A 14,460-nucleotide genomic window follows, 5' to 3' on the forward strand; every position below is an offset into this window, starting at 1 on the left:
GGTGGTAGGGTGGGACTCCAGCAGAGCGAGTCACCCCTTGCTCAAGCCTGCGACCTTGGGCTTCAAGCCAGAGACCTGTAGGCTCAAGCCAGCGACCATGGGGTCATGTCTATGATCCCATGCTCAAACTGGTGAACCCGCACTCAAGCTGGGGAGCCTGTGCTCAAACTGGCACCCTCAGGTTTCAAGCCTGGGTCCTCTGCGTTCCAGGCGGAAACTCTATTCACTGCACCACCACCTGGTCAGACGAGGGGATATTTATTATAGAATCTACTAGTGATGTTCATTTTTTTCTTTTATCTTAGTGGCACCAGATCTCCGTTTGGAGGTAGTTCTCCAGTTTCCTTGCCCCAGGTCCCAGGTGGGATTGAGGGATTCTCTCTTGAGGCCTTGAACCTTGAGTGAGGACAGAGGGCACAGTGCCTGGCAAGGGGACCAACTTGTTCCTGGAGTACATGTTAGCTGTGGGTTGGCTGCCCAGCGTCTGAAGCACTGTTTTCCAAGCCTGCGTGTCCCATTTCCGTTGGGATGCTGTGAGTCCCCAGTGCCTGTCCAAGAAATGTCCTTTTGACTGAAGGCAGTTAGTTGTACTATGCATCTGGGGCAGGCCATCGAAAACCCTGACAGTGGGTGAAGCAGGTAAGCACTCCTGGCCACTCCTGTTACCAGGATTCAGATGTGTGGGCACTGTCTCCAGAAAGAAACACAAAACAAAATCCCAAACCAGACTCTTGGAAGCTCAGAAATGAGTTAGGAGATGTTCAGGAAGAGGCTGGGATGGGGTGGTGTTCCTCACACTATATATATATATATATATATATATATATGGGCTGGGATGGGGTGGTGTTCCTCACACTATATATATATATATATATATATATATATATATATATATATATATATATGGGCTGGGATGGGGTGGTGTTCCTCACACTATATATATATATATATATATATATTTATGGGCTGGGATGGGGTGGTGTTCCTCACACTATATATATATATATATATATATGGGCTGGGATGGGGTGGTGTTCCTCACACTATATATATATATATATATATATATATATATGGGCTGGGATGGGGTGGTGTTCCTCACACTATATATATATATATATATATGGGCTGGGATGGGGTGGTGTTCCTCACACTATATATATATATATATATATATGGGCTGGGATGGGGTGGTGTTCCTCACACTATATATATATATATATATATATGGGCTGGGATGGGGTGGTGTTCCTCACACTATATATATATATATATATATGGGCTGGGATGGGGTGGTGTTCCTCACACTATATATATATATATATATGGGCTGGGATGGGGTGGTGTTCCTCACACTATATATATATATATATATATATATATGGGCTGGGATGGGGTGGTGTTCCTCACACTATATATATATATATATGGGCTGGGATGGGGTGGTGTTCCTCACACTATATATATATATATATATATATATATATATATATGGGTTGGGATGGGGTGGTGTTCCTCACACTATATATATATATATATATATATATATATATGGGCTGGGATGGGGTGGTGTTCCTCACACTATATATATATATATATATATATATATATATGGGCTGGGATGGGGTGGTGTTCCTCACACTATATATATATATATATATATATGGGCTGGGATGGGGTGGTGTTCCTCACACTATATATATATATATATATATATATATATGGGCTGGGATGGGGTGGTGTTCCTCACACTATATATATATATATATATATATGGGCTGGGATGGGGTGGTGTTCCTCACACTATATATATATATATATATATATATATATATGGGCTGGGATGGGGTGGTGTTCCTCACACACTATATATATATATATATATGTGCTGGGATGGGGTGGTGTTCCTCACACTATATATATATATATATATGTGCTGGGATGGGGTGGTGTTCCTCACACTATATATATATATATATATATATATATGGGCTGGGATGGGGTGGTGTTCCTCACACACTATATATATATATATATATATATATGTGCTGGGATGGGGTGGTGTTCCTCACACTATATATATATATATATATATATATATATGTGCTGGGATGGGGTGGTGTTCCTCACACTATATATATATATATATATATGTGCTGGGATGGGGTGGTGTTCCTCACACTATATATATATATATATATATGTGCTGGGATGGGGTGGTGTTCCTCACACTATATATATATATGGGCTGGGATGGGGTGGTGTTCCTCACACTATATATATATATATATATATATATATATGTGCTGGGATGGGGTGGTGTTCCTCACACTATATATATATATATATATATATGTGCTGGGATGGGGTGATGTTCCTCACACTATATATATATATATATATATATGTGCTGGGATGGGGTGGTGTTCCTCACACTATATATATATATATATATATATATGTGCTGGGATGGGGTGGTGTTCCTCACACACTATATATATATATATATATGTGCTGGGATGGGGTGGTGTTCCTCACACTATATATATATATATATATATATATGTGCTGGGATGGGGTGGTGTTCCTCACACTATATATATATATATGTGTGCTGGGATGGGGTGGTGTTCCTCACACTATATATATATATATATATATATATATGTGCTGGGATGGGGTGGTGTTCCTCACACTATATATATATATATATATATATATATATATATATATATATGGGCTGGGATGGGGTGGTGTTCCTCACACTATATATATATATATATATATATATATATATATGGGCTGGGATGGGGTGGTGTTCCTCACACTATATATATATATATATATATATATATATATATGGGCTGGGATGGGGTGGTGTTCCTCACACTATATATATATATATATATATATATATATATACGGGCTGGGATGGGGTGGTGTTCCTCACACTATATATATATACATATATATGGGCTGGGATGGGGTGGTGTTCCTCACACTATATATATATATATATATGTGCTGGGATGGGGTGGTGTTCCTCACACTATATATATATATATATATATATATATGGGCTGGGATGGGGTGGTGTTCCTCACACTATATATATATATATATATATATATATATATGGGCTGGGATGGGGTGGTGTTCCTCACACTATATATATATATATATATATATATATATATATGGGCTGGGATGGGGTGGTGTTCCTCACACTATATATATATATATATATATATATATATGGGCTGGGATGGGGTGGTGTTCCTCACACTATATATATATATATATATATATATATATATATGGGCTGGGATGGGGTGGTGTTCCTCACACTATATATATATATATATATATATATATGTGTGCTGGGATGGGGTGGTGTTCCTCACACTATATATATATATATATATATATATGGGCTGGGATGGGGTGGTGTTCCTCACACTATATATATATATATATGGGCTGGGATGGGGTGGTGTTCCTCACACTATATATATATATATATATATATATATATGGGCTGGGATGGGGTGGTGTTCCTCACACTATATATATATATATATATATATGGGCTGGGATGGGGTGGTGTTCCTCACACTATATATATATATATATATATATATATATGGGCTGGGATGGGGTGGTGTTCCTCACACTATATATATATATATATATATATGGGCTGGGATGGGGTGGTGTTCCTCACACTATATATATATATATATATATATATATATATATGGGCTGGGATGGGGTGGTGTTCCTCACACACTATATATATATATATATATGTGCTGGGATGGGGTGGTGTTCCTCACACTATATATATATATATATATGTGCTGGGATGGGGTGGTGTTCCTCACACTATATATATATATATATATATATATGGGCTGGGATGGGGTGGTGTTCCTCACACACTATATATATATATATATATATATGTGCTGGGATGGGGTGGTGTTCCTCACACTATATATATATATATATATATATATATATGTGCTGGGATGGGGTGGTGTTCCTCACACTATATATATATATATATATATGTGCTGGGATGGGGTGGTGTTCCTCACACTATATATATATATATATATATGTGCTGGGATGGGGTGGTGTTCCTCACACTATATATATATATGGGCTGGGATGGGGTGGTGTTCCTCACACTATATATATATATATATATATATATATATATATATATGTGCTGGGATGGGGTGGTGTTCCTCACACTATATATATATATATATATATATGTGCTGGGATGGGGTGATGTTCCTCACACTATATATATATATATATATATATGTGCTGGGATGGGGTGGTGTTCCTCACACTATATATATATATATATATATATATATGTGCTGGGATGGGGTGGTGTTCCTCACACACTATATATATATATATATATATGTGCTGGGATGGGGTGGTGTTCCTCACACTATATATATATATATATATATATATATGTGCTGGGATGGGGTGGTGTTCCTCACACTATATATATATATATGTGTGCTGGGATGGGGTGGTGTTCCTCACACTATATATATATATATATATATATATATATGTGCTGGGATGGGGTGGTGTTCCTCACACTATATATATATATATATATATATATATATATATGGGCTGGGATGGGGTGGTGTTCCTCACACTATATATATATATATATATATATATATATGGGCTGGGATGGGGTGGTGTTCCTCACACTATATATATATATATATATATATATATATATATGGGCTGGGATGGGGTGGTGTTCCTCACACTATATATATATATATATATATATATATATATATACGGGCTGGGATGGGGTGGTGTTCCTCACACTATATATATATACATATATATGGGCTGGGATGGGGTGGTGTTCCTCACACTATATATATATATATATATGTGCTGGGATGGGGTGGTGTTCCTCACACTATATATATATATATATATATATATATATATATATATGGGCTGGGATGGGGTGGTGTTCCTCACACTATATATATATATATATATATATATATATATGGGCTGGGATGGGGTGGTGTTCCTCACACTATATATATATATATATATATATATATATATATATGGGCTGGGATGGGGTGGTGTTCCTCACACTATATATATATATATATATATATATATATATGGGCTGGGATGGGGTGGTGTTCCTCACACTATATATATATATATATATATATATATATATGGGCTGGGATGGGGTGGTGTTCCTCACACTATATATATATATATATATATATATATATGTGCTGGGATGGGGTGGTGTTCCTCACACTATATATATATATATATATATATATGGGCTGGGATGGGGTGGTGTTCCTCACACTATATATATATATATATGGGCTGGGATGGGGTGGTGTTCCTCACACTATATATATATATATATATATATATGGGCTGAGATGGGGTGGTGTTCCTCACACTATATATATATATATATATATATATATGGGCTGGGATGGGGTGGTGTTCCTCACACTATATATATATATATATATATATATATATATATATATGGGCTGGGATGGGGTGGTGTTCCTCACACTATATATATATATATATATATATATGGGCTGGGATGGGGTGGTGTTCCTCACACTATATATATATATATATATATATATATATATGGGCTGGGATGGGGTGGTGTTCCTCACACTATATATATATATATATATATATATGGGCTGGGCTGGGGTGGTGTTCCTCACACTATATATATATATATATATATATATATATGGGCTGGGATGGGGTGGTGTTCCTCACACTATATATATATGGGCTGGGATGGGGTGGTGTTCCTCACACTATATATATATATATATATATATATATATATATATATATATATATATCAGCGTTCCTCTAAAAACCCTTCAGACATGGCTCCTCCTGCTCTCCAAATCTCTCTGAGCAAGGCTGTGGCTCCAGTTCTTTCTCTCACCCATCATTACCTCCCCTTTCTGACCCAGCAGCTCCCAATTGCCCTCCTTCAGAGTTTCTTTCTTCCTGATCCCTCCAAATTTTTTCCTATCTGGAGAAGCCTCTGGCCTTTTCCAGATTGCCAACTCTACCGGTTCCATTGCTAGAAGCAAACAGAGAGCGTCCGAAGCAGGCAGGGAGGGAAAAGCTGCCGGCGCACAGTTGCAGGGGACTGCTCTGCACATTCACACTGCTGCCCGACCGTGATGCACTTTCTGCCATTGCTCACACTTCGCATCCACAGGCTTTTGTGATGAGTGTAATAACTTTGTTATTTTCTTGTATCTAACCATGCATTATTCACATGTTAAATAAAAAATGCTGCTTACTAAGGGCCCCCAGGAGGACTTGAACAATGGGGTGACTCACCTGGATGCCCGAGTTCACATTGGTTGGATATGCTTGAGCTCCTAGTTCATATAATAATTAGTTAGCATTATCCAGTGCTTAAGACACAAAAGGTACCCACCTATTTGGTCCTCATCTCAACTATAGGAGGTAGATGCCATTATCTTTCCACAGGTGTGGAAACTGAGGCACAGATGGGTTAGGCAACTTGCTCAGCATCACCCCGTGAGTGGCAGAGCTGGGGGGTGTTCAGTCAGCGGATCTGGGAGTGGGGGGGGTCTGCAGTGTCTGTCTCGCACACCACGTTGAGGAACTGTTGATGTTCTTTAAAATTTATTTATTTATTTATTTAAGTGAGAGGAGGGGAGATAGACAGATTCCTGCATGCACCCCAACCAGGTTCCACCTGGCAACCACCATCTGGGGCCAATGCTCTGCCCAGCTGGGGCCCAAGCTTGCAACCAAGCTATTTTTAACACCTGAGGCAGAGGCATCACAGAGCTATCCTCAGTGCCCAGGGCTAACATGCTCAAATCAATCGAGTCATGGCTGTGGGAGAGGAAGAGAGAGAGAAAGAGAAGGGGGAGGAGAGGAGAAGCAAGTGGTCGCTTCTCCTGTGTGCCCTGATCAGGAATTGAACCCCGGACTTCCAATGCCAGGTTGACACTCTACCACTGAGCCAACCAGCCAGGCTGACAGTTGATGTTCTAGATAATCCACCCAACACCCATTTCTCTTCTTTTACCCTAACAGAGCCCAGATTTTGCACAGTTCTCTACCCCTCCAGGAAGATCCTAGTTCTAGTTTAGGAGTAAATCCAGTGTTCCTTCCTTGACTTTCCCTTGGAAAAACTCCCCTCCCCTCATTAGATACATAGACATCACACACTCACCTCCATTTGAATTTCAATCAAGAGACAAAAACTGAAAACAGCCCTGGCCAGGTGGCTGTGGATAAAGCATCAACCAGGTGCACTGAGGTCATGGGTTCAATCCCTGGTCAGGGCACGTAAGAGAAGCAATCAATGAGTGCACAACTAAATGGAACTAAGTGGAACAAGCTGATGCTTCTGTCTTGCACGCCCTTCACATCCCTTTCATATCAATGGGAAAACAAAACTAAAAACAGTTAGTAGGGCATATTGGCCAAGTGTGCTGGGTCCAAATCCCAGCCTTCTCCACTTCTGAGTTGGGTGGCTTTGAGCAACTCATGTAACCTCGCAGGGGCTCAGTTCCCATATAAAGGGGATACTGAGAGTCTGTACTGCTTAGGGTCCTTCTTAAATGTGACAGTAAGTAACAAGTACGAAATACTTCCAACAGAACCCTGCAGAGTAAGCAGCTGCTGCTGGGACCACAGCAAAGGGCCCTGTGAAAATAGCTATCTGTCCCGCCACCCTGGGTGGCCCTGGTTCCTATCCTTTCCCAGACTGGCCCCTGCTTCAGAGAGTGCCCTATAACTTTCAGGCAAGTTCCCTTCCTGGCTCTGCTTTCGGTTAGCTAGCCCTGGCTGAGTCCTCAGCCTGTCCTATTTCCCTGTCATGTGATCCCCTCTGCTTGAACCAATGCTGCCTTGTATGGTGTGCAGCTGTCCAATGCATGAGGGTTCCTGGCTGCGACGGGAAGTTGGGGGCTGAAATTCAGCCCATGTTCCATTCACTAAGCTGTGAGCCTGATGTGGGTGTGTACCCCTTTTTCTAATGCATACCTCTGAGGGTGGCAGCCACTCTGGTCAAGTGTCCCCTCTCCTCCATCCAGAGAACTTCTACTCATCCTATACTCCCAGCTTCAATGTCGCCTTCTCTGGGAAGCCTGCCTGGACTCTCCCCAATGGCATTAACTGCAGCCCAGTCCGATGCTTCTATCCCCTGCACATTCCTTAGACTCTGACTGAAATGGTCTGTCCCTTCCTTCCCCACTGCGGGCTGTAGGCGGTTTCTAAAGCTGTTGAGCCTGACCTGTGGTGGCGCAGTGGATAAAGCATCGACCTGGAATGCTGAGGTTGCCGGTTCGAAACCTGCACTTGTCTGGTCAAGGCACATATGGGAGTTGATGCTTCCTGCTCCTCCCTCCTTTCTCTCTCTCTCCTCTCTAAAATGAATAAATAAATTAAAAAAAATTTAAAGCTGTTGAATCAACAGAGGCCTCAGACAGGAATCAGGACAAGGAACAGTTTACTATCACAGCTGAGCAAGGGGTGAGTCCCACAGCCTCAACAGCAGCAGAGGCAGGCCCCCCAGCCCCTCCCAGCCCCAGCCCTGGCCTATAGGCACAGCAGTGCAGGTGGGCCAGGCCGGGAGCCAGGCTGACAGCCAGGGTGGCAGCCCGTCCACCATGGGAGCCGGCTGGCCCTCGAGCAGCAGTAGGCGGCAGCAGCAGGTTACAGAGGCAGACAGGGGGTGTTAGCTGGGCTGGCTGATTCCCATTCCCCGTGGGTGGTGCTTGGTGAGGGCTGGGAAGGGGGAAGCCCCCCCCTTGGGGCTGTGAGGTGGGGGGATCTGGAGTGGCTCATTCGGCTGTGAAGATGCGGCTGGAAATGTCATCCAGGAGCCAGTCGATGCCGGGCAGCAGGTTGTCCCCGGTGACAGCGCTGCAGCCCTGGATGCACCAGTGGTGGCTGCGAATGGAGTCCAGCTCCAGGACCTGAAAGGGCGGAACGTGCTGTTGGGGTCCGGGGACCCAGCCTGCCTGCAGCCCCTTTCTTCTCCTGGCCCAGGGGAGACCCACACCTCCTCAGGGTCCTGCCCTGGGAAGCTTCCCTGGGTCCCTGGTGAAGCTGTCAGCCCTCAAAGGCACCAGGCTCTCTGTCACTGTCATGCCAGCACTACACCTTAGGAAGAAAACCGCCAGGAAGTCTTCCAGGCCTGTTAGGATCCAGGCATGAGCTGTAGGCCCTACAAATGTCCTCTCATCCATTCCTCCCAAGGCCACACTAGCTAGGTACTGTGCTGGCCATTCTACCAAGGAGTAAACTAAAACTCAAGAGAGGTCAAGCAACCTGCCTAAGGTCAAACAGCTAGTACACTGCAGAACCAAGATTCTAACCCGACTTTCGCATTCTGGCACGGAAGCCTTAGAACGATGGTTAGATTCTGGGGTAGGTGGGCCTGTGTAAATCCTGGATTGTCTACTTACGGGCTCTGTGACCTTGGGTGAGTTGGGTGAGTTACCTAGCGTCTCTAAGGCTGCTTTGTCATCTGTAGAATGATTGGTTCCTGCTTGGTGAGGTTGCTGTGGGAACTGCATGGCTGAACCATGCGAAGAGCCGCGCACACAGAGAGCCCTCACTAAGTGCTGTTATCCTGTGGAATGACCTCTTTCCGGTCTTCCTTCTCCCAGGCTGAGACCACTGCTCTGACTAATCACTGAATCTCCAGTGCTCAGAGTAGATTCTGCCACACAGCAGGGGCTCACTAATGCTTTTCAAATAAATTAACAGCCTGCCCTGTGGTGGTGCAGATGGAGTGTCAACCTGGAATGCTTAGGTCGCCAGTTCAAAACCCCAGGCTTGTCTGGTCATGGCACACAGAAGAAGCAACTACTATGAGTGGATGCTTCCCGCTCCCCCCACCCTTTCTCCTTGCTCTAAAATCAATAAAAATAAAATAATTTTAAAAATAAAATTAAAATAAATTAACAAACACATGGTTCTTTTCCTCCATGAGCCAGTGCCAAGGCCTAAACTCACCTCACGGATGGCATTAGAAGACAGTGCTCCAGGCAAATCCTGCTTGTTAGCAAAGATGAGGAGGGTGGCTCCAGCCAGGCGCTAGGGGGGAGAAACAGGAGGGCATGGGGGCTCAGAGGGCAGCCCAACTTCTCATCTAATCGCCCAGAGCATCTGGAGTCAGAGGCCAACCTGGAAAATCAGGGCAAGGCACCAGGGTGCGGGGAGAGGCCCAGGTGGGGAAGGCAGTGTGGACACTGCTTTTGAGGCCTGGCACACATGGGGTGGAGGGAGCCCTGGGCCAGGGCAGGGCTCTGGTCCTACTATAATCACTACCCAGTGGCCACCTTTCTCCTCCATGTCTGTTTCCTCTTACATAAACAGGGAAGGGGTGATGGACAAGATCCCAGAGCCCACTGTGATTCTAGACTGTTCCACCTGATGAAGTGACATGCACAAAGAATGAGTGACTGTCCCAGAGGCCAGGAGGTCTCCCAGAAATGCCCTTTTCCTTTCCACGTTCATGGAGCCCCTCAACTGTCCCACTGCCCTGACTGGCCTCTCTGCTTCTAATTCCAGTTATTTCCTTATATGTGTTTTGTGCTGGGAGTCGCTCCATGTGGATGGGTGAATCTAGCCCAGGCCTGGGTATCTGATCTCACTGGACCTGCTCGACACCCCCGGGAGGTGGCTACCATTATACCAGATGATCATATGTCCCTGTGTGCCCAGGACAGCCTGTTTATGCCTGTTGTCCCCTCATCATTATTAACAACTCCCTCTTTCACTCTCAAAAGTGTAGTAACCTGGATCAATCCTGGAACAGAAAAAGGATATTAGTGGAAGATATGGTGAAATCCCAATAAAATCTGTAGTGTTTTAAGAGTAACTTCCCAGTGTTAACTTCTTGGTTTGGACAAACGTATAGCGACTATGTATGATGGTAACAATGGGGAAGCAGTGTGAAGAATACATGGGGTCTCTCTTCGCTATCTTTGCAACCTTTCTGGAAATCTAACATTTTACTTTAAAAAAAGTGTTTTGACCCAGACAATAAATTATAAGATCACCCTAATTATAATGCTCATCTTAGAAAGGTGGAGATTCATAGAGGTTAAGTGCCTTGCCTGAGGTCACACAGCGAAGAGTCTGACTGCTGAGCCAGGCGCCACTGCCTCCCTGAGCTTCACACACTGTCCTGCAGTCGTCCTCCCTAGAGCCCGACTGCCGGTGGGCACACGGAAGCTCAGTGTGGTGAAGCAGTGACATCACAGGATGTGAGCCCAGACTCGGTCCCCAGCATGACCTGCTTGCGGCACCGTGGGCCTCCCTGGGTCAGGTATCAAGGTTGTCTCTGCCTCCCCAGGGGTGCTGGGAACATGGTGAGGACCCAGGGACTCTGCTGAGGAAGGTGTCCACATGCCCACGTATGTGCATCAAGTCCTGGGGCCTGGATGCTGCTGGAAGCCCGGCTCCCACCCCTCTTCCGGCTCAGCCAGGCCCCCTGCCCACCTCCTCCACCAACAGGCTCTGGAGCTCCCGCTGGCAGTCCTGCATGCGCTGGCGGTCGGCGCTGTCCACCACCCAGATGAGGCCATCGGTGCACTCGAAGTAGTTCCGCCAGTAGGACCGCAGGGACTTCTGGCCACCAACATCCCAGATGTTCAGCTTGAATCTAGGCAGGGGGCAGGTTCAGCCTGGCCGCTTCCCACCCCTCCCGCCCTGCTCTGGGCTGGCCCCCCCGCAGGTGCCCTACTCACCCCCGGTGCTCCAGGGTCTTGATGTTGAAGCCCAGTGTTGGGGAGATGGTGTCAATGTCTTCCCCATTGAACTTCTTGAGTATAGTTGTTTTGCCAGCATTGTCCAGGCCACTGGGGCATGCCAGGTTAAGGAGAAACCCTCATACTCTGCAAGGTTGTGGACACTGTCACATGCCCTTCTTAGGTGACAAATCATTTCCTGCTAGGTATCAACATCACTTGAGCACATGGCTGACCCACAATCAGCCCATGATTAATGTGGAAGTATCAAGAAACAAGTATCTTATCATCTCCTACTGACCAGTCTCCTTAATTCCCTCCCTAGTATTTATTGAATGCCTACTAAATGCCGGCCCTCTTCCGGTGCTGGGCGCACTCTGGAGTCAAAGTCCTGTCCTTGTGCACCTTACTTTCTAGAGCAGAGGTAGTCAATCGAGTGCAAACAAATGAGAAACAGGTCCAGACAGATCCTGGTGAGTGTTAGAAATATAATGAAGAGGTTTTCGGAGAGGACCACCGGAAGAGTTGCCTTTAGCTCAGGTGCCAGCGAAGGCCTCTCCGAGGGTCTCGGGCTGAGGCCCAAACTACAAGGAGCCAGCTTTTTGAAGGACTGGGAAAAACATTCTAGGCAAAGGGAACAGCAAGAGCAAGTACTACAGGCAGGCATCCTCACCTGTTTCTGGAATATTCCAAATCTTTTGCTGCTAAGTGAGTGCAAACACGAGTTCATCAGCAGCAAAAGAGAACCATCTCTTCTTTCTAACACTTAGGGGGACTTGCAGTTGGAATGGGGGCCCAGACCCTGGACTCAGCAGCCCTGCTCACCTGACCTGAGCAAGTGACTAAAACCAGTGACGTGGGGTGACAGAGACCCTCTCCTGAGACTCCGCCCTGACCCCTGATTATCCATTTCCCCCAACTCCATCATCCACATCTCCTTCTCCACTGAACTGTTCCCCTCTAACAAACTCTGTGGTGTCTCTCCCGCCTTAGAAGCAGCAAACAACATCCTCTCTCTATTCCTCTCCCCCTTACTCCTTTATTCCTTAACAGCAGATTTCCTCAAAACTATTTCCATCTCGCCTCCAATTTCTGTTAATCCTGCTCTTTCTTGAGCCCATGAGGCTTTTGCTCCAACTGTGTCTCTACAACTACTCCCTTTTTTTTTTTTTAAAAAAAGATCTTATTTATTCATTTTTAGAGAGAGAGAAAGAGAAGGGGGATGGAGCAGGAAGCATCAACTCCCATATGTGCCTTGACCAGGCAAGCCCAGGGTTTTGAACCGGCAACCTCAGAGTTCTAGGTCGATGCTTTATCCACTGCGCCACCACAGGTCAGACTCTACAACTAGTCTTGCCAAGGTCAGTTCCTGGAGACCTCCCCACTTGAGTTCCTCCTTCCAAGAGTGTGCACTTGCTGTTCCCTCTGTTAAAAAGAAATATTCCCAGATATCCACGTTTCATCCCTCACCTCCCAGTCTTCACTCAACTGTCACTTTCCCAATGGCGACCCTCTTACCACCTTAAACTGCGTTCTCCATAAAGACTATATACTTTCTCATTTACTTTGTTAACATCTTTCTCCCTCCCTCACTACAGAATGCTCAAGAAGGCAGGGGTTGTTTTGTTTTGCTGTTTTACCCCAGCCCCTAGGACAGTGGCTAGAACACAGTAGGCGCTCAATAAATATTTTTTGGATGACTGACTTCTCTTCTCCTGCCTTCCTCAGGGCTCTTCAATACAGACAGGATGTGAACACTATTTTTGAGTTATTCGCGTACGTAACTATTTCCTCTCCCTGCTAGGGGAGCTGGGGGAGAGGGCAGCGCAGCTCTTGGATCGCAGAGTCCCCCCATGGGACCTGGGACAGCGTAGGGCCTATTAACGGGACTCGGAAGGTGGGCCAGACCCTCAGGCCTACGCGCCTCCAGCCGCGAGAGCAGCGACGGGCCGTGCGGCAGCAGAATCGCCGGTCGTTGGACCCACCCGCGAACGAACCCACGCGGAGCCTTCACCCGCCTCTCCCGGGAGGTGAGGGCGGGGCCCGAGTCTGGCCCCCTCCGCCCGGGGGTAGGAGATCAGAGCGGAGGACAGCGGCCCCACGGTAGGGCCGGACCGAAGGGTGGTGGTGTCCGGGTCACCTCCGGACCCCACCCCTCCCCCTACATTGGGACACCTGGTCTGGCCCGTGCGCCTTCAGGCCCACAGCTTTGGCCTTGGGGACGGCGTCTCCCCGCCCCGAGCCAGTGGTGCGGCCTCCCGCCGGCCCCCTGCCATAAGTGATTGGTAGGGCTCACGTGCCTGACGCACAATGGGCAGTTGGGACGGGCCGCCGGCCGTGCACGCCACACCCGGTAGAGGGCGCCTAGCACCGCCCGCCCGCCGGGGCCCCCGCTACCCTGGTGGCTCCGGCGTCCGGCAAGATACAGCATGAGCAGTCGGAGCTCCCGCTCTTTCTGCTTCATCTTCTTCAGGATTGTGAGAAGGCCCATGGTCCTCGTAGCCCCCTCCTGGCTGCCGTTTCTTTCTAGTCCCGGGACCCCTCTCCCTCTTCCTATTGGCTGTTACGCCTACCGACAGCACAGCCGATTGGCTGACCTCTCATCTAGTCCCTCCCTCCCTCCCAC

At 46.1% G+C, this 14,460-nt stretch overlaps 1 protein-coding gene across 1 annotated transcript; it reads right to left on the reverse strand.

Annotated features, from left to right (window-relative positions):
• Positions 1–8,564: 8,564 nt before the first annotated feature.
• On the reverse strand, positions 8,565–14,389 carry ARL2 (ADP ribosylation factor like GTPase 2). The gene is made up of 5 exons (XM_066358725.1): positions 14,261–14,389; positions 11,835–11,945; positions 11,587–11,749; positions 10,096–10,176; positions 8,565–9,050 (listed from the first exon to the last, which is right to left on the reverse strand). Exons 1-5 carry the CDS (start codon positions 14,323–14,325, stop codon positions 8,916–8,918), a joined length of 555 nt encoding a protein of 184 aa, XP_066214822.1. The 5' UTR covers positions 14,326–14,389; the 3' UTR covers positions 8,565–8,915.
• Between the last annotated feature and the right edge of the window lie 71 nt (positions 14,390–14,460).

This window comes from Saccopteryx leptura, chromosome 1, assembly GCF_036850995.1.
Source record: "Saccopteryx leptura isolate mSacLep1 chromosome 1, mSacLep1_pri_phased_curated, whole genome shotgun sequence".
Taxonomy (NCBI): Eukaryota; Metazoa; Chordata; class Mammalia; order Chiroptera; family Emballonuridae; genus Saccopteryx; species Saccopteryx leptura.

Bases quoted from the DNA above. Each gene is read 5' to 3' on its own strand.
- ARL2 (XM_066358725.1), bottom strand. From the start codon at position 14,325: ATGGGCCTTCTCACAATCCTGAAGAAGATGAAGCAGAAAGAGCGGGAG. The intron at 10,177-11,586 runs GTGGGCAGGGGG...TCTCCCCCCTAG, and splicing joins AGAGCCTGTTGGTGGAGGAG to CGCCTGGCTGGAGCCACCCT. The intron at 9,051-10,095 runs GTGAGTTTAGGC...CCGCCCTTTCAG, and splicing joins CTTCTAATGCCATCCGTGAG to GTCCTGGAGCTGGACTCCAT.